Source organism: Mirounga leonina, unplaced genomic scaffold (assembly GCF_011800145.1).
Source record: "Mirounga leonina isolate KUSES-001 unplaced genomic scaffold, KU_Mleo_1.0 Mir_95, whole genome shotgun sequence".
Lineage (NCBI taxonomy): Eukaryota > Metazoa > Chordata > Mammalia > Carnivora > Phocidae > Mirounga > Mirounga leonina.
Window position 1 is genome coordinate 12431803 of NW_023270865.1, and position 19575 is coordinate 12451377.

Below are 19575 nucleotides of genomic sequence, written 5' to 3' on the forward strand. Positions count from 1 at the left end.
AAGTTTGTCCAAAGAATGTCTCCAGGGAAAACAGTAGTCTTGGTAAATTTAAAAAGCTACCTGTCTTGGAGGAGGTTGGGAAGATGGCAGAGTATGAGGACCCTAAGCTCACCTTGTCCTACAGATACAACTAGATAACATTCACATCAGTGTAAATAACCCAGAAAATGACCTGATGACTGGCAGAACAGACTCCACAACTGAAGATAGAGAAGAGGACACACTGAAGAGGGTAGGAAGGGCAGAGATGCAGTCAGAGATGCTGAGGGGAGCAAAAGGGACCATGGCCATCTGTTAGGGGGAGGGAGTCACAGGTGCAGAGAAGGGAAAGAAACAGACTATCACACGGGGAAGACAAATCCCCATAACATCAGCTTTGAAAGCAAGAGGAGCCGAATTTTGAATTTCGTGAGTTCTTACAACCAGAAGGACTCAATGCCTGGAATTTTAAACATCAGCAGGTTCAGTTCTGGGAGAGCCTGGAGGGTGAGAGGAAGCTGAGTCCCCACCTTTAAAGAGATAGCATGACAAACAGCCCACAGAGATACAGGGTAGAAGCAGCGGTTTGCCCAGAGCCTGGGACATACAGGAAGGAGAGTAGTTTACTCATTTTGGAGCATATCCCGGAGGGGCAGGGATCACTGAGGGAGTTCTCCAGGAACAAAGGAGCTGGCAGGTGCCATTTCCTTCCTCTGCCCCCCAGCATAAACACACAGCCACCTGTGGGAACCAGTGGCAGTGACATTCACAACCTAACATGTTTACACCAAGCCCCGCCCCACAGTGCTTCCTTAGATCCACCCTTTCCAGTCTTGCTTGCCTCAGTACCAGAGATGTGGGCCCCTTTACCCAGAAGACCGGCGCAAACCCTGCCAACACTGTGTCTCCGGACTGGCATGATTTGCCGAGCCTGAGTCCCAGTGGCCAAGGGTCTCATTCCCCAAGCAGACTGGCATGCACCTTTGTAAGACTGTGCTCCTCCACCAACCCCACCCCACCCCCCACCCCCGGCCAGGGACCAAAGCCTGCCCACAACAGGAAAAGAGAGCCTCCGTGGACTACTGGACCTAAGGAAAAAGCAGCCAGGATACAACAGCCAAGCGCACACAACACACTGGTGCACAGAGGACACTGCATGGCAGGGCACTCCAGGACCTCTTCTTCAGAAGACCACTGCTTTCGACAGCAGGAGATATAGCTGACTTTTCTAACACACAAAAACAGACAGAGAGAGTTAAACAAAATCAGGAGACAGAAGAGAATGTCCCAAATAAAAGAACAGGATGAAACCACAGCAAGAGACTTAAGCGAAACAGTGATAAGTAACGTGCTTGATGGAGAATTTAAAGTAATGATCATAAAGATACTTGAGAAAAGAGTGGAGGAGGTCAGTGAGATCTTTAATAAAGAGACAAAAAAGAACCAATCAGAGATGAAGAACACAATAATGAAATTTTAAAATACACTTGAGGGAATAAAAAGCAGACCAGAAGAAGACAAATGAATTAGTGACCTAGAAGACAGAATAATGGAAAGTAATCAAGCTGAGCAGGTGAGAGAAGAAAAAGTACACAAAATGAGAATAGATTTAGGGAACTTAGTGACTCCATAATAACATTCACATTATAAGGATCCCAGAAGAAGATGAGAGAAAAGGGGGCAGAAAATTTATTTGAAGAAAGAATAGCTGAAAACTTCTCTAATATGGGGAAAGAAACAGATATCCAGATCCAGGAGACACAGAAATCCCCTAACAAAATCAACCCAAGGAGGTCCATCCCAAGACACATATAATTAAAATGGCAAAAAGTAGCAATACAGGGAGAATTTTAAAAGCAGCAAGAAAAAAGAAGACAGTTACAAACAAGGAAAACCCCATAAGGCTATGAGCGGATTTTTCAGCAGAAACTTTGCAGGCCAGAAAAGAGTTGCCTGATATATTCGAAGTGCTAACAGGAAAATATCTGCAGCCAAGAATACTGTAACCAGCAAGGCTATCATTCCGAATAGGAGAGATAGTTTCTCAGAGAAACAAAAGCTAAAGGAGTTCATGACCATTAAACCAGCCCTACAAAAAAAGGCTAAAGGAGACTCTTTGAGTGAAAAGGAAAGACCTTAAGTAAGAGTAAGAAAAGTGGGAAACTCACAAAAGCAGTAAAAATAAGTATATCTGTAAAAATCAGCCAAGAAATTCACAGAATAAAAGGATGTAAAATATGACACCATATACCTAAAATGGGGGCGGGGAGAGGGAGTAAAGAATGGGTTCCAACTTAGGTGACCATCAACTTAATATAGACTGCTATATGCAGAAGATGTTATATACAAACCTGATGGTAATCATAAATCAAAAACCAGTAATAGATATGTGAAAAATAAAGAGAAAGGAATCCAAGCAGATCACTAAAGAAAGCCAGCAAGCCATGAAAGACAGCAAGAGAAGAAAGAACCAGAGCAGAACTACAGAAACCACAAACAAGTACCCAATGGCAATAAATACATATATATCAATAATTACTTTGAATGTAAATGGACTAAACACTCCAAACAAAAGACACAGGGTGTCCGAAAGGATTAAAAAAAAAAAAAAACAAGACCCATCTGTATGCTGCCTACAAGAGACTCATTTCACACCTAAAGACACATGCAGATTGAAAGTGAGGGGATAGGGAAACATTTATCATGCAAACGGACGTGAAAAGAAGCAATACTTATATCGGACAAAATAGACTTTAAAACAAAGATTGTAACAAGAGACAAAGAAGGACACTATTATAATAAAGGAGACAATCTAACAAGAAGATAAAACAGTTGTAAATACTAATGCATCCAACAGCTCTCTGGAGTGTCTTTATATAAGGGCAGTAATCCCAATTATGAGGGTTCTACTCTCATGACCTAATCACCTCCCAAAGGCCCCACCTCCTCATATTATCACCTTCGGGGTTAGCATTTCCACATGAACTTGAGAGGGATACAAACATTTAGACCATTGCATTACTCATTGCCCTTTATTACCAATTTAATCATCAGGTGCTATTTATTCAATTATGACAAATCATACCCTTTCAAAAAGTCTCTGAGGGTTCCTGACCTGAATAACTAGGAAGGATCCAGAGAACCCTAGTGTACATTCTGGCAAAAGAGACATCCAGCTTTCCTGGTGGAAACCCCCAGGCTCCCCTGCTTGTCTCCTTGCGTGGATGAGCAGTGCCTGGCCATCATGAATTACTCCTGAGAACTCTGCTGCTAAGCTCTAGAAAAAGGCAGGAAAGAGAGCTATTACTTGCTCCTGAATCCTCTCCAGGACAGAATGTTCCTCACAGATGTGTGAGGCTGCCATCTCTTTCTGAGTGTGAATTCCGTTACCACTCGGGTATGATTATTGGCAAAGAAAAAAACGGAACGTGTTGCAAACAGCACAGCAGTTCTGGTCAATCTGGATGCATTCCCATTCTCTCTTGTCAGTGGAGGGAGCATGCAAGAGTGAAGAAAAGTGAATCTGTTATAGATGCAAGTTTAGGAATCCTCGATTCCCTACCACAAGCACGTTCATCCCACAGGGGCATAACTCAAGATGTGCAGGTTTCCGCAGAGCACTGTGAAGTGTCTTCTCTTTCAAGAGGAACAGAACATAGGCAGGCAGGAGAGAGATTTCAGAGCCCTCACAGCCAGGAAAATGTCAGAGCTGAAAGTCTAAGATTGCCCTCCCCTCCTGGCCCTAAATTAGCTGTTCACCTGCCTAAGAAAAATGCTAACTTTGGAGGCAGTTCTCAGAGTTCACATCATGATGAAGGTTAGTACCACGGTAGCTTGGATGGCAGTTTTGAAATCCCTGATTTGCATGTAGTGTTTTCCTTAAAGATTTACTATATATTTACAAAAGAGAGATGTACACATTTCTTTTTTTTTTTTTTTAAGATTTTTTATTTATTTGCAAGAGAGAGAATGAGAGACAGAGAGCATGAGAGGGAGGAGGGTCAGAGGGAGAAGCAGACCCCCTGCCGAGCAGGGAGCCCGATGTGGGACTCGATCCCGGGACTCCAGGATCATGACCTGAGCCGAAGGCAGTCGCTTAACCGACTGAGCCACCCAGGCGCCTGAGAGATGTACACATTTCTTATGAATGATTTAAAACACAGTATGTATACCACTTGGGATGGGGAAGTACATGCCAAGCTAGAAATGATTGTTTTTTTTAAACATTTTAACTATTTCTTCTCAATTCAAGAACTTCATATGCACCGACTATGCACCATAAACTGTGCCAAGTATTGCCAGGATACAAATAAGAAAATGATATTAGTCCTTGTCTCAAAGGAGTTTTTAATGTAATGAAGGTATATTCGTCATCTGTTGCCACAGTAATGCTGTGTAACAAATCACACCAAGCTCAGTGTTCTAGCTCACACATCTGTGGCTCACCTGGGCATCGGGTGACCCCCGCGGGGCTTGGCTGAGCTTGGCTCGAAGCTGCAGGTTTCAGGCAGTTCTATATTCTCCATGGGCCTCTCAGCACCCTAAGATCAGTGGACTAGCCAGGCATGTTCTTCTCATTGGGCACATCACATGTCCTAATATTCACTGGCCAAAGCAAGTCACGTAGCCAAGCCCAACATCATTAGATGGAACAAATCTACTGTCCCTTGGAGGAACCACGGAGTCACCTGACAAAGATACGTGGATATAGGGAGAGATGCCAAATTGAGAAAAATAATACAGTCAAGCACATTAGGGAAAGATAGATTCACAACTGCCTAATAACAAAGGATGGGGATTTCAATAGGGAAGTGATTGATTATATCTCAAAGACATTAAGAAAATGTTCTTAGAGGAGGTGGCATTTGCACTTAGTGTTTTTATTTCAAGAGGCAGACAAGGTGAGGGGAGGGGGGGAAACAGTAATTCAAAGATGATCCATGAGCAAAGTCACGGACATGTGTAGGACATTTTCAGTGTTAGGTTATAAAGAAGTAAATTGAAAGAAAACATTGTAACAGTAGAACAAGTATACCAGTAGGAAAACTACAAATAGACACTCAGTGGAGACCCCAGTGTCAGAAGTTCTTGTGTTGTATGTTATTATTGGAAGTTTTTTGGGGAAAAAAAAAAAAATGAGTGTTTGAAAATTCCCAAAGTATGAAATGTGGAAAAGCACACAAGGAAAGAATTTTTGTTTAAGTCTTTAGAGCTGTAATTAAAGCTGGAAATGACTTAGAAATCATCTAGTCCAGCTCACTTATTTCTTTTTTCACAGATAAAGAAACTTAGGTTTTGGAGATAAAGTCTCTTCTCCCTCTCTCTCTCTTTCTCTGTGTGTGTGTATGTGTGTGTGTGTGTGTGTGTGAAAAATATAAACATATTTAGAGAGAATAAATGTCATCTTAAATAACTCTATCCATCTATGTATGTAAAGTACACAATAAATATCTTTATATAGAAAATAAATTATTTCATATAGATATCAAGGTGGGGGTATGAAATGAGCAGACTTCTTAAAGTGGTATCCTAAAGAATTCTTAATCCATCATAAATTTAAAAACCACTTGTATCCTCATTAAGTGGTCTTTCTGGTTTCAAGGAATAGAATGGGAGTCACGTCACTGAAATGCAAAGGGCAGACTTGTTAAGAAGGAGGAAAAATATATATTGCCACAGATATTCAAGGCCTGGAAACACCACCTGAAGTGCCCAGTCTAATGGCCGAAGTGGGGTGGCTCCCCAGACCCCAGACTGCAGTCGGAGTTTGGGGTACGGTTATCAAAAGATGGGGGACTGGACGCTAGGGGGCAGGCCAGGGCAAAGACAGCAAACACTACGTCCATCTGCCAGTCTTCCTCTTCCAAAACCCATTCCTTCGTTGGTCAATGGAAGGTAATTACCTGCCTACTCAAAATGTAATTAGAAAAAGAAAAGAGTTTGTGTTCACAATATGTGAGATTTTCCCCAGAATAGAGATAATGAAACTTGGAAGTTGTGCCCTTTAGATGATCACCATTAATGGAGAGCAGAAGTCAGCCAGCTATGGCCCGCAGGTCAAATCCAGCTGGTCTGTTTTCATAAAAGGAGTTTTATGGAAACAGCCACCCCTGTTTGTTTACGTATTGTTTATGCCAGCTTTTGCACTACAATGGCAGGGTGGATTAATGGCAACGGGAGACAGGGCCCAGGTGGCCTGCAGTGCCTCAAACATTCCATATCAGGCCCTTCACCGAGGGGGTTGCCCGCCCCTCCTGCAGATAGAGGACAATTGCTGGAATGGGCGAAATCGGCCTGTGCTTCTGCTTCAGGTGATGGATTCAGCAGGGGGTCTGCCCAGGAGGCATATCGGTGGACTGGGTGTCACCGCTTGGCCTCCTTCCCCGGGCTCCGCTATGGCCATCCTTTTAACCCTTTGCTCTCTGTCCTTTGCCAGACTCCGACCTGAGCATGCGCACACTGAGCACGCCCAGCCCAGCCCTGATATGTCCCCCGAACCTGCCCGGGTTTCAGAATGGAAGGGGCTCGTCCACCTCCTCGTCGTCCATCACCGGGGAGACGGTGGCCATGGTCCACTCCCCGCCCCCGACCCGCCTCACCCACCCGCTCATCCGGCTGGCCTGCAGGCCGCAGAAGGAGCAGGCCAGCGTCGAGCGCCTCCCGGACCAGTCCATGGTGCAGATCTTCTCCTTCCTGCCCACCAACCAGCTGTGCCGCTGCGCCCGCGTGTGTCGCCGCTGGTACAACCTGGCCTGGGACCCGCGGCTCTGGAGGACTATCCGCCTGACGGGCGAGACCATCAACGTGGACCGCGCCCTCAAGGTGCTGACCCGCCGGCTCTGCCAGGACACGCCCAACGTCTGTCTCATGCTGGAAACCGTAGCGGTCAGTGGCTGCAGGCGGCTCACGGACCGAGGGCTTTACACCATTGCCCAGTGCTGCCCCGAACTGAGGCGACTGGAGGTCTCGGGCTGTTACAATATCTCCAACGAGGCGGTCTTCGACGTGGTGTCCCTCTGCCCCAACCTGGAGCACCTGGACGTGTCAGGTAAATGGCGGCTGACCCCACCCCCCACCCCCCACCCGCGGGGCCTTCGGTTCACCCTCCCAAAGCTGTAGAGGGCATTGCCCCCCCCCCCACAAGGTCCCCTCCCTGATAGCCATTAGAGATGGAGGGTGGGTGGTAAGGACCTGACTCTTCCAGAGAGACTGTCTCTATGTAATCACGACCCCAGAGGCCAGAGGTATCCCTTTCATCACACAAGGCCCACTCCTTAAGGCACTCAAGTCACCTTTTTGTCTGGCTGTTAAGGTAATGGGACTTTTTTTTTTTTTCTTAAAGATTTTATTTATTTATTTGAGAGAGAGAGAATGAGAGACAGAGAGCACGAGAGGGAAGAGGGCAGAGGGAGAAGCAGACCCCCTGCTCAGCAGGGAGCCCGATGTGGGACTCGATCTCGGGACTCCAGGATCATGACCTGAGCCAAAGGCAGTCGCCCAACCAACTGAGCCACCCAGGCGCTGTAATGGGACTTTTAAACCCGTCCTTCCTCCCCATAGCCGTCACCGAATTTCAGAGCAACCATAGAGAATGGGAACCAAATATCTAACCCAAAGATAGGTAGTTTAGACGCCGCCCTTTCTGTCCATTAGTTATTATTTCATGGAGCCCAAAAGCTGTGTCTACGCTGATTCTGTGCTTTGGGCCGTGCTCACGATTGCTTGCCATTTTGCAGACCCTGGGGAAAATCCATCATGGTCAAGTGTCTCCTTATATTTCACCCCCACTGTCCTCACCCTTGGGTTGATTTTGGATCTTTTTTTTTTTTTTTTAAGCAAAATTCTCAATTACATACTGCAAGGATAAGGCCCATCAAGTGGAGCCTTTAGATCTTTTTAAAATTGAGGGAAATCCCAGCATGGTTGCTTTGCTTGAAAACCTCTCTCAGGCAGGAAGAATTAAAACGCAGGCTCATACTTTGGCGCCAGACGTGGATCCAGCCGGACTAACAGCCTTTCTTTATCTCATCCACTGCCCAGTCAAAAGACCAACATTGGAGAGGCTGAAATCTGTAAGATGCATCAGGGAGTTAAACGAACAGCATGAGCCACAACCTCAGGGATGGTCGGGGAGGGGTCAAGAAGTAAAAACCACTGTGACAGGCGAATAAACAGAATTTGGGATTTACAAGCATCTGAGGTAAATGATACCCTCCAAAAAAATCTGAAGTCAAAGTCTGCTCTCTGAGCTTGCTCTCTCTTTCAAAAGCCGACATCTGAAAATATTTCAGATGACAGTCAATTATTTTTCGCAGATTGTTTCCCTCGCTGGAAAGCAATTCGTTTCTCCACCCCCTTCCGCTGGCTTCGGGACAAAACCATAGTAACCGTAGTTTCAGTTAGTCATGAGCAGCTGCGGGCCTAAAGAGGCAGGAAACAAAGAGGTTTTCTTACATTTTTCTTCCAAGGAATTCTGGAAACAGAAAGCATTGTGATGTGGTAGAGACTGGTTTCAAAACTTTGTGATTTGCCACAGTTCACAGCTTTCTCTAGATGTGTTTCCTCTTCATTTAAAAAAAAAAAAAAAGGCAAGGAATTGGCTTCTTTAACATTCTAAGATTCTGAGCATCGTGGGCCTATTTTTTCGACACCTCATTTCTTTGTCTTTTCAAAAATCAGGTTAGAGAACGACTTGTTCTTGGAGTCCCCATCTTTGTTGAAGGAGCTCCCTGAACACCCTCGGGACACGCTGCAAGTACTGTGCCCTTTTCTGTTGGAGTCCTTTTGAAATTCAGAAATGTAGAAACTACTTTGGGAATGGAAATTCCTGGGCTTCTAGCCTGAGTGAGTGGATGGGGCTAGGCCCTTTTGACTAACCATTCTGCAAGCCTGATGCCCTTCCGCTATATCCCCCTAATCTGCAGAGCCTAATATATTTGTGGTCTTCTCACATGCCTCCCAGTGACCAGCTGGGACCTGTGTAGACACTATGTACACAAGGGAATCTCTAACTCACCAAGTTAAAGCACAGGATTCCAGCTATGGGGGGGAAGGGGGCGGGGTTTTCCAAATGGTGCACTCCAGTTCTGAGGGAATCTGGAAACCTTAGGTTGATACTGGGAGAAGCCAGAGGGCTGCCAGAGGTGATTTCACCTCTGCCTTGTTCTCCTTGGTTTTCGAGCTGGCCTTCTCGCTGGCAGGAACCTCGACTTTGGAGGATTCATTGCTGGTCTAGAGCTTCGTTACCCCAGAGGATGTGAGACTCTCTTGTCCCTGCTACACTCCCCTTGAAAGCTGTCTTTTCAAGTCATTGAAACTTACTATAACTAGCTGTAGGCTTTTGTCATTATCACATATTACCTTTTATTAATATTTAGTCCAGATTCTTCAAAGAAACAGAATAGTGTGTGTGTTTGTGCACACGCAAGCGTGCACGTAAAGAGATTGATCTGCTGTGTGTGTGTGTGTGTGTGTGTATGTGTAAAGAGATTGATCTGCCATCTGCAAGCTAGAAACCCAGGGAAACCTGACAGTACAGTTCAGTCCAAGTCCAAAGGCCTGAGAACCAGGACTGCTGATGGTGTAAGTCTCATTTGAAGGCAGGAGAAGACCAATGCATCAGTTCAAACAGTCAAGCAGAAAACAAATTCTCCATTCCTCCATCTTTTGGTGTAGTCAGGCTCTCATCTGATTGAATGATGCCCATCCCCATTGGGGAGGGCAGTCTGCTTTACTGGGTCCACTGATTCAGACGTTAATCTTGCCCAGAAACAGGCTCACAGGTACCCCCAGAAATGTTTAGCCAAATGTCTTGGCACCTAATCGACTCAAGTTGACATATAAAATTAACTATCACAATTAATAATGTCTTGAAACATCAATGAAACACAGTAAAGCACACCAGTTTTCAAAGTATAATATATTGTAATTATCGCAAATGAAATTGCCTCAAAGGGCCCTCTTACAACCAGACACCTGGAGTTCTCCAATAATGAGAGGGGATGGTAACGAAGAACATTTTTGTGAAAGCAGAACCAAATCTGCAATTAAGTGGAAGAAACCCCACAGATATGTTCAACCTAGATTGTTCATTTCCTATTGAGGAGTATCCATACTCCTTACCCTGAGTATTAGGGCAGGCCCCATAATCTGATCCCAATGGACCATTCCTATCTCAGTTCCCATTAAATGCTATCAGATACTTTGCATTCCACCTTATGGCCACTCCTCACAACCCCTCTGCCACCATGCTTTCTTGGGTCTCATATTTGCTCATGCTATCACCTTACTGCCTAATCTCCATGTTAGGTAATCAAATTGCTTCTCTCAAGAATCCTCTTATAGATACTCACCACTTCCAAGACTCCTGATTCCTCAGTATCTAAATGTTCACTTCATGCTGACACATCTACAGTAAATCTCTTGTGCAGTTCATCAATTGCATGTTATATCCTAGTCATTTCTTACCTCCTCTCCTATAATTGAAGGCTTGCATCAGAAAACCTTCCCCAGGGCGCCTGGGTGGCTCAGTCGTTAAGCGTCTGCCTTCGGCTCAGGTCATGATCCCAGGGTCCTGGGATCGAGTCCCACATCGGGCTCCCTGCTCTGCGGGAAGCCTGCTTCTCCCTGTCCCGCTCCCCCTGCTTGTGTTCCTGCTCTCGCTATATCTCTCTCTGTCAAAAAAATAAATAAAATCTAAAAAAAGAAAACCTTCCCCTGTCTGGCTGTATGAGTCTCGTAATCTCACTGAGTCTGGGATGCTTCATCTTTAAAAAATGAAGGTTTAATGGGATGATTTCTAGGGTGCTCTGCATCTCTGTAATGTATGAATGCATGAACTAACCACAGATACTACCTACTGGGCCATGGACCAGTTTATTTTCTTTTCAGTCCAAACTTAACAAATCTGTAAGAATTAAGGCTGAGGCTTAAATTAAAATTATTGATCTAAAATAATACAAGCAGATCAAAAGAGCATCTTTACCAAAACTGAGCTTAACCAGTATTTCATTAAATTGGGGACTCGGTTTCAAAAACAAGGCACATGTTTCCCTGAATCAAATATAATATCCTTCCTGGAGTGCATCAGATTTTAGTAGAGATTAAAAATAAATAATAAGAAACCGAAACTAAGAGTTTAGGGACAAAGGTTGTCATCTGAACTTGAAAAACAAAATGCCTTCACAGGCATCCCAGGTAGGCCGCCACTACTGTGGACATATAAATTCGGTATAAGCAGGATTACAGTCACTCTAAAAAAAAAAAGAAATTCAAAACAAAGGAATATTTCAAAGCTGAAGGTGAGGGTTACCAACCACCTTCTGCACAACCATGACGGCTACTGGATAGAGCAGAGTGGACAGCCTCTGATGAGTCACCATCTTTGTTCTCCAGCATTGGATTGTATGCTTTACTCTTTCCTGAAATTCTTTGACCTGGTCGCACTTGGCTTTTGAACCTCATTATTCCCAGGACCTGAATTTTATAAGAGTTTCCTGGGCAGCCTGCCAGGAGGTGGGAGGACCGTCCCCATTAGCACGATTATGTCGCCATTTGGGAGCTTGGATATTGCTCGGGCAGCCAGGGCACAGAGGTGCCTGAGGTGAAGCACCTGGCTTTGGAACTGCAAGAAGGATTCGGGACGAGCACAGAGAAAATGAAAAATACAGATACAGTTTATGTAGTGGGATGAAATATATATATATATATATATATATAATGACATCATCATATTTATATTTATATACTAAAAATATGCTGTACATATATTATGTAATATCAAATGAACTGAAATATACATTGAATGAGTGTTTTATATATAATTATGTATAATATGTAATGTATATAATGTATCATGTATACACACATTCATAGGGGAAGAGTGGCTAGAAACAGTGTTTAGAGAGATAGCTAAAGCTATCTTCCAATCATCTGAAAAAGGATAGAGTATTAAATGGGTTCTAGATCTCAACAACAACAAAATCTTCCTAAGCATTCATTTCCTTATCAGTAAAATGGATTAAAAATCAGGTAAGGAAATGTTTATAAAAGCATTCTGTAAACTTCATAATTCAATACAAATAAAGGCATTATAATTAAGTATAAAACAGACAGTTGTTTTATAGTATAAATTCACATCGGCCATGGCCAAAGTCCTGAGGACATTTAAATGTTGGAATTTAAATTATCCTGAGTGGGGAAAAATTAGCTCTAGATCAAGGTCCACAAATATTTCCTAGAGGCTTATATAGGCTTTACGGGACAGAAGGTGAAATCATATATATTTTGCAGGTACTTACATAAAGAGAGGAAACTCCTCCCTCCACACCCCCCTGCCATGTGACTGGGGTGGGCCTCCCGTGTGCTGGGCATGCTTTCTGCCTAATTGCCATCTGCTGGAGACATTTTTGGTATGAGAGCACTGGCCTGAGGGGAAAGGTCTGGTTAATGTGTGGGAAGAGGAGGATAGTGTTACGGACTGAATGTTTGTGTCTCCCCAGAATCCCTATATTGGAACCCTAGCCATCAGTGTGATGCTATTAGGAGGTGCGGCCTTTGGGAAGTCAGTAGGTTTAGGTGAGGTCATGAGGGTGGAGCCCCTATGATGGGATTAGTGCCTTTATAACAGAGACCAGAGAACTTGCTCTCCTTCTCTCCACCATGTGGGAATACAGTAAGGAGGCAGCTGTCTGCAAGAGGGTTCTCACCAGAAACCAGGAAATGAATTGGCTGGCAACCTTGATCTTGAACTTCTCAGCCTCTAAACTGTGAGAAATAAATGTTTGTTGTTTAAAAATAAATGAAATGAATTATCCTATCTGATCTTCCTACAGAAGACTATTCACTATAATTCACTAGTTTGTTCATTCAACAGATGTTTAGTGAGCACCAGCTATGAACCAGGGATGAGGGATACAGCAGTGAACAGCCCAGAGTCCCTTTCCTCAGGAGCTTACCTTCCAGAGTGAGGACAGCAAATACTTAAGTGAACAAATAAATGTATCATGCCACAAAGTGATAAAGAGTGCTGAAAAGAAATGGGAGTCAAGCAGGGGACACTGGTTCATACAGGGTGATTGGGAAGAATTGTCCAATAAGCTGACGTGTGCTCAGAGACCTCAAAAAGTAGGGATGGCCCACGGGGCTACCCGGGGAAGCCCTGTCCCGTGCACAGACATTGAGGCAGGAGGGCAGCTCAGCTGTCTGGGAACCAGCCAGGAGGCCAGCGGGGTCAGAGGAGTGGGGTAAGCGATGAAGTCAAAGAGAGCAGGGGTACAGGTCCTCAGGGGACCCTTAGACTTTAGGGGGTGGCATCCAAAGACTTGGAGCAAAGTGACACGATTGGAGTTCTGTTTCCCAGAATCTCTCCGGCAGCTCTGAGAACAGACAGTTGGGAGTAAGGGCACGACAGGGAGACTGGTTGAGGGGCTGGAGCAGTCATCCAGATGACACAGTTGTTCTTCCCTGACCAAAAAGAATTGAATTGAGTCTCCAGGTGGCCAGCGGTTAGATTAATCATTATGTATCTTTCCCCTGGAGTTTTCCAAGTACCTCTGTACCCATTATTTCACTGCATGCTCATGATACCCCAACATACAGGCACCCCAGCTGCTCATGCTCATTGCATAGACAAGAGCCTTGAGACAGAAAAGTTAAGCCTCCTGCCTGAGGCCCTAAGGAGGAGACCTGAACCAGCTGTGACTCCCAAATGCTCTTTCTGCCAAACCAAGGTCATGGCCAAGCCGCCTCCAGCACGATCTTACCTCTTTGACCACAGAGCTACAGGACCGTTGCAGGGAGAGAATCAGCCCTTACCAAGCTTCCAGAACTTTCTGGGCCAGGGCAAGATATTTACAAGCATTGTCTCCTTTATTCTTCACAGCGACCTGTGGGGAACATGATCATCCCCGTTTTAAGACAAATGAGGGACTCAGAAGGATTGATTTGCCCCATGTCAGGCAGCTAGTGACGGATGTGGAATTGGAGCTGCGGTGTTTCTGATTCAAAAGCCTAGGGAGCCTCTTAAACCCAGACGCCCATAATCATTAAAGGATCAGATGAGCAGGGAGAACCCAGTCTTGCTCTTGTTCTCCGTAGGGGTCAAAACGGGCAGGGTAACATCGGGGGCCGCGCTGGGGTGGGGGGAGGTGTTCGAGAAGGAATCCTCAACGGCATCCCCCGGGTGAGGCACGTACCACCCCCCACCCCACGCCCGGTTCTCGAAGGTTCTCTGAGCGTGTGTTCTGTCTCTCTGTGTAGGGTGCTCCAAAGTGACCTGCATCAGCTTGACCCGGGAGGCCTCCATTAAACTGTCCCCCTTGCATGGCAAACAGATTTCCATCCGCTACCTGGACATGACGGACTGCTTCGTGCTGGAGGACGAAGGGCTGCACACGATCGCGGCGCACTGCACGCAGCTGACCCACCTGTACCTGCGCCGCTGCGTGCGCCTCACCGACGAGGGCCTGCGCTACCTGATGATCTACTGCACCTCCATCAAGGAGCTGAGCGTCAGCGACTGCCGCTTCGTCAGCGACTTCGGCCTGCGGGAGATCGCCAAGCTGGAGGCGCGCCTGCGGTACCTCAGCATCGCCCACTGCGGCCGCGTCACCGACGTGGGCATCCGCTACGTGGCCAAGTACTGCAGCAAGCTGCGCTACCTCAACGCGAGGGGCTGCGAGGGCATCACGGACCACGGCGTGGAGTACCTCGCCAAGAACTGCGCCAAGCTCAAGTCCCTGGACATCGGCAAGTGCCCGCTAGTCTCCGACACGGGCCTCGAGTGCCTGGCCCTGAACTGCTTCAACCTCAAGCGGCTCAGCCTCAAGTCCTGCGAGAGCATCACGGGCCAGGGCCTGCAGGTCGTGGCGGCCAACTGCTTCGACCTCCAGATGCTCAACGTGCAGGACTGCGACGTGTCCGTGGAGGCCCTGCGGTTCGTGAAGCGCCACTGCAAGCGCTGCGCCATCGAGCACACCAACCCCGCCTTCTTCTGAAGGGGCCGCTCGGGCCGCCGCGCGCGGACCCAGTGGCGCGATTCCCGAGAGCAGCATCTGTAAGCGCCGGCACCCGCCCACCCGTAGCAGCCCTTGCTTCCTGGGAGGCTCTTGGGGGTCTGGCTTTTCGTTTTCCTTGGTGCTCGTGGGCGACAGGGGTCCAGGAAAGCAAGGGGGGGTGGGGGGAGAGCGGGGGGGAGGGCGGGGGGGTGCAAGTTGCCGTGCCGGTAAACTGGTTTTTTGGGTCAGGTCATCTGTAGGCAGTTTCTCTTCTCCCCAAAGAGGTACCTCAGAAGGCCGATGGCAGTGTGTTTAAGAACGCCTCTTTCTCTGTCTCTCTGCTCCCGGCGGCATCCCAGGCTTCTGCGCGCACACACCTGTCCCAACCGCGCCCCCCCCCCCCCACAGCCCCTCCCTGGCCAACAGCAACCACACATCCAGGATAATGATGCTCTCCAGACCTCCTCCTCTTTAAACCGCTTGAGTGGCCTAAGCCGCACTCAGCAGTCCCGCGCCCAAGCAAATTCTTGTTAAATAAATGTCCTAGCACGTGGTATATACAAAGCGCTTCCAACCCTTTTCTAAAGAATCACTTGGGGCAAGCAGCACTGTGCAGGAGGAGACCTGCATTCTCCCCTCCTGCCCCCCCCCCAGCTCTGCCACAGACATAACTGTGTGACCTTGGGCAAGTCACTTGACATCTCTGGGCTTCGGCTGCCCGCACTGAATCAGAGGCCATTCAGCTCGATGATCGCTTCGTACCCATTTTAGAATTGAGAGGACAGAGATTGTCAGTAAGGAGCAGTGCCTTGGCCTACAGCATATGAGGCATCTACCTCTCCCAAGAGTATTGGTTCTGTGGGTGCTTTCAGGAGATTGGGAAGTGCCAGCATGAATGTCCCACATGTCCTTCAGTTCCGATCTGAATGTCACCCAACCCTGTTTCTTTCGGTGGGTGAGTCCCTCGGGCACCTACTCCTGCCCCACTAGGTGGATGGTTCCTGTGATGGGCGCTTCCTGCACCACCCGACCCCACACCATCTTATGGAGGCAGTGGATTTCCCACTCAGAGCACAGCCCACAGCCCCAGTCAAGTGGATCTTGCTGAGTGTTTTCAAATAGGAAGACCCTCACAAGTTTTCATTAACTAGGGAGGCCTAAGAGAGCTCATGTCTTCGAAGGATCTCCTATCCTTTCTTAGTGCACATGTGATATGTAGCAGACACATTTACATCTGCCCTGCAGCTGGCAGGGGCAGACGTGTTGGTTCTTTGTCATTCAGATCACATTTCCACTTTTCTCATCTATTTATTTCTCTGTGCATCCAGACTCCATCGCATGAAGCCTGTTGGGCTTAAGCCCGAAGTGATTAACGGCACAGATTGCCACCTCGTGTGCCTTCTCCCATGGCTATCTGCATGTTCTCTGTCAAAGAGCACACAGCAAACTTTCAGGTGTTTAAAGACCATTCACTCAAAAATGTCAGGCAAATGGAAGAAGGAGCACATTGACCACACTGGAGCGCGGGCCTGCTAACCAGGCCCTTGGAATAGAACATTAAAATCCTTGCCAAGTATGCATTTTAAATGGCCCTGTTTGGATGGGAATCCATTTGCTAGCCTCACTTGCGTGAAATCGGGATGCCAGAAGAAAGTCCACTGCTCATTTTCATGAAATTGATTTGCCTTTTGTTAATAAACACATGACTTTTCCCACATTTTTCTCTGGCCACACCTCTCCATCGCTCTTCAAACAGTCACCCACTGCTTTCTCAAAGCGTCCACCATCCAAACCCAGAATTTCTGTATCTCCAAGCCAAGTAGGTGGAATTGGTTGCAGATCAAGCTCACACACAACTCGACAACTGCACTCCCACTGTAGGCTCCCTGCGTTTCTTTGTCTTATGTCGGGAAGGAGGAGATAGAGTGAGGTGGCGTCTGCCCAGGAGGTTTCTTTCCTGCACCATATGACCTATGACCTGCTCCCCAGTCAACATCGTCAACAATTTAGTGGGCAGTCATGACTATGTGCCATGGGGAAAGTGAACTGCTTGGCAGGGGAGAGTGTCTCATGATAGTCCCAGTGTTTAGAGCCATGAAAGAGGCTGAAGGTAGCATTCCCATGCTCTGTGGTTTCTGACCATGTCTAACATCTCAGGAGTTGAGAGTCACAAGGATTGTCCCTAACCCTTGGCACCGGGGTCTTCCAAGTGGTTAATTTTCATACTCCCGGAATGAGAAGAGCGATCCAAAATGGCGCCCTGAACCAGAGAAGGGGTGTCCCATTACAATACCTTTATCGCCACCACCCGACAACACCGTCTAACCTGTCTTCCACACATGAGGCAAAGCTGACTTTCACACTCATTGCCCAGCACGTGCTGTCTCTCCCAGTCTCTCCCTCTGCCCCAGTCTTCTCTTCGGCCACTCTGCCCACCCCTCTTGGGATATGAATCTATGGCGGAGGTCACTGGGGAAACAGCTCAGCAGATTTTTAGAGACCAAGCAAAAGGCCTCACTAGGAAATTTATCTGTTTTAAAACATTGCTTCCTTCCTGCCTCTGCGAAATTGAATGCTCATTGTTTGTTTGTTTGTTTTATTTCTAATGATCAATCACTGCGTGCTGTATGACTCTAGAAAGCCTTAATTTACTACCACCAAGAAATAAAGCAATATGTTGGTAATCGGGTTAAGTCTCATTTAATAACGCTGGCCGGAGGAGCATGGTGTTCAGATGGGGACACTCAAGGGCAAGGAAGAAACTTAGCTTCTGCTGAATTGGAGAGCAAGTCAGCAAGTCGGGTCACTGCAGCTCTTGTACTTTTAAAGTTGCATCCACGATTTTGTCGTTTCCCTTGGCTCAGTGACTTTGGCTGGAAATTAGCAGGTGAGTGAAAAATCATTACCTTCACAGTTTAGGTCAGGTCTTCGATTCCTTAGCCCGAACCTCTTGGAGCCAGATGTATTTTGGAATTCATAATTTTTTATATTTGAGGAAGTGAGCTGTGGTGTATTTTGTAATACACCTAAGGGCGACACCCTTAGTCAAACACGTTAGATTTCTGCAGCCGTCGCTGTGAAGAGTCATACTATATAAGATTATTACAGACTAAATAGCCTTGCATCCATTCAGGTCAGGTTTTGTCACCAAATTAATTTGTGCTAAACATAATGAAAAAAAGCTTCTATTTCTTCAGAGCTCTCCAGGTTTCAGAACTATGAATAAGTAACCGTGGACCTGAATACGTCCCCTGTCACAGGTCCAAATGCTGGAGTAATCGTCGAAATTATGCCATTGATTGTTATCAATTTTTTTAAAGGTCTTAGAGCATTAAAACGTAGAAGGACAATATGGCAACCTGATCTAAATGGAAAAATTATCATTCCGTTGGAAAAAAAGAAATGCCAAAGCTCTACTCACCCCAACCTTTAGATCTGAGAAATCAGTATGGCAGAAAGCAAGCACCGAAAGATGAATGGCACAATTCTGCTTTAGCAAGTAACAAGCTTTTAAGAGATACTGATTTTAAATGTATTTGTCCTCAACCTTCTTCATAGCCTATGTCAGCTGCTTAATGACTGTCACATTAACCAATAGGACAGTGTGCTGCCTGGGAGCATTCACTGGAGGTAGCCCCACGTAATCCTGGTCAAGATCCCAGAATAAGCTAGCAGGAAATAAAAGCATTTGTCCTTGAGGTTCATGACTTCTTAAATTGACATTTGTTCAGAATTTGAAAAAGTTTTCAAAAAATTTGCTACCCAAGAGCATTCAACATGAAACGAAACAGATTGGGCCTTTTTAAGAGGCAAAGTAATACAATAAAATTGCTTCCCATGTCCCAGTTTTCACAAAGAAGTCCCCAAGAGTAGTGCATTTGTTCAATAGCTGGCAATCGTGATTCGTTAAGAAAGACGTTAATTTGAAGAAATGCTGACTCGACACCAGGGGAGGGAGAGAGCATAATCAGAGACTTGGTGAACACTGCAGTGAAAATGTTCACACAGAGAATCTGTCAAATGAAGTCAGTTTCCCTCTTGCATGCTATTGGTCAAATGGTTTCTTCTTTTTGATCCGTTCACCAGCTGTGGTCCTCAATGTGGCAGGAAGGGGAGGTGCAGGGTGAAGGGGCACGCCTGTAGTCATCGGTCTGCAACGGAGGCTGATGCCGTCACCGAGACTCCCCCAAACACGGCTCCAGTTGCCCAAAGAGCAACTCAGGCGGTTTCATGAAGATGACCGCCAGGTGGGCAGAGCTGTTCACCTGGGGGAAGGAATACTCTCCCAGACACTAAGATTGGGGACATCCCATCCAGGGATGTACTTCAGATGTGACTATTTCTCCCTTTTTCTCTGAGTGCACCGTTATCTCCTAAAACCACACAGATCCATTTTTGTAGAGCATTTTTTTTCCCCCTTCAAGTCACCAGATCTGCTAAAACCACATGGGATGAAAGAACATCTCCATTTGGGAGCTGGAGGCTGCTCAACCCCCGCCTGTCACCAGGACCACTGTGGCATCTCCAGCAGAGGTGTCCGCTGAAAATATTTACAAGGATGCCGGTCTCTTGGACTATCCAGGAAGGCTACGTGTAAGTT

At 46.4% G+C, this 19575-nt stretch overlaps 1 protein-coding gene across 2 annotated transcripts in view; it reads left to right on the top strand.

Moving 5' to 3' along the window:
• The window catches only part of FBXL7 (F-box and leucine rich repeat protein 7), a 373949-nt gene extending 356286 nt beyond the window's left edge, over positions 1 to 17663 (top strand). The window contains exons 3-4 of one of the 2 annotated variants that reach the window (XM_034998820.1): positions 6416 to 7027; positions 14313 to 17663. In XM_034998820.1, the coding sequence (XP_034854711.1) occupies positions 6416 to 7027; positions 14313 to 15235 (1535 nt within the window). In that variant the 3' untranslated portion in view covers positions 15236 to 17663. Of the gene's footprint in view, positions 1 to 6415; positions 7028 to 14238 lie in introns of both variants that reach the window. The other variant, XM_034998821.1, reaches the window with a different exon arrangement.
• Positions 17664 to 19575: the final 1912 nt, after the last annotated feature.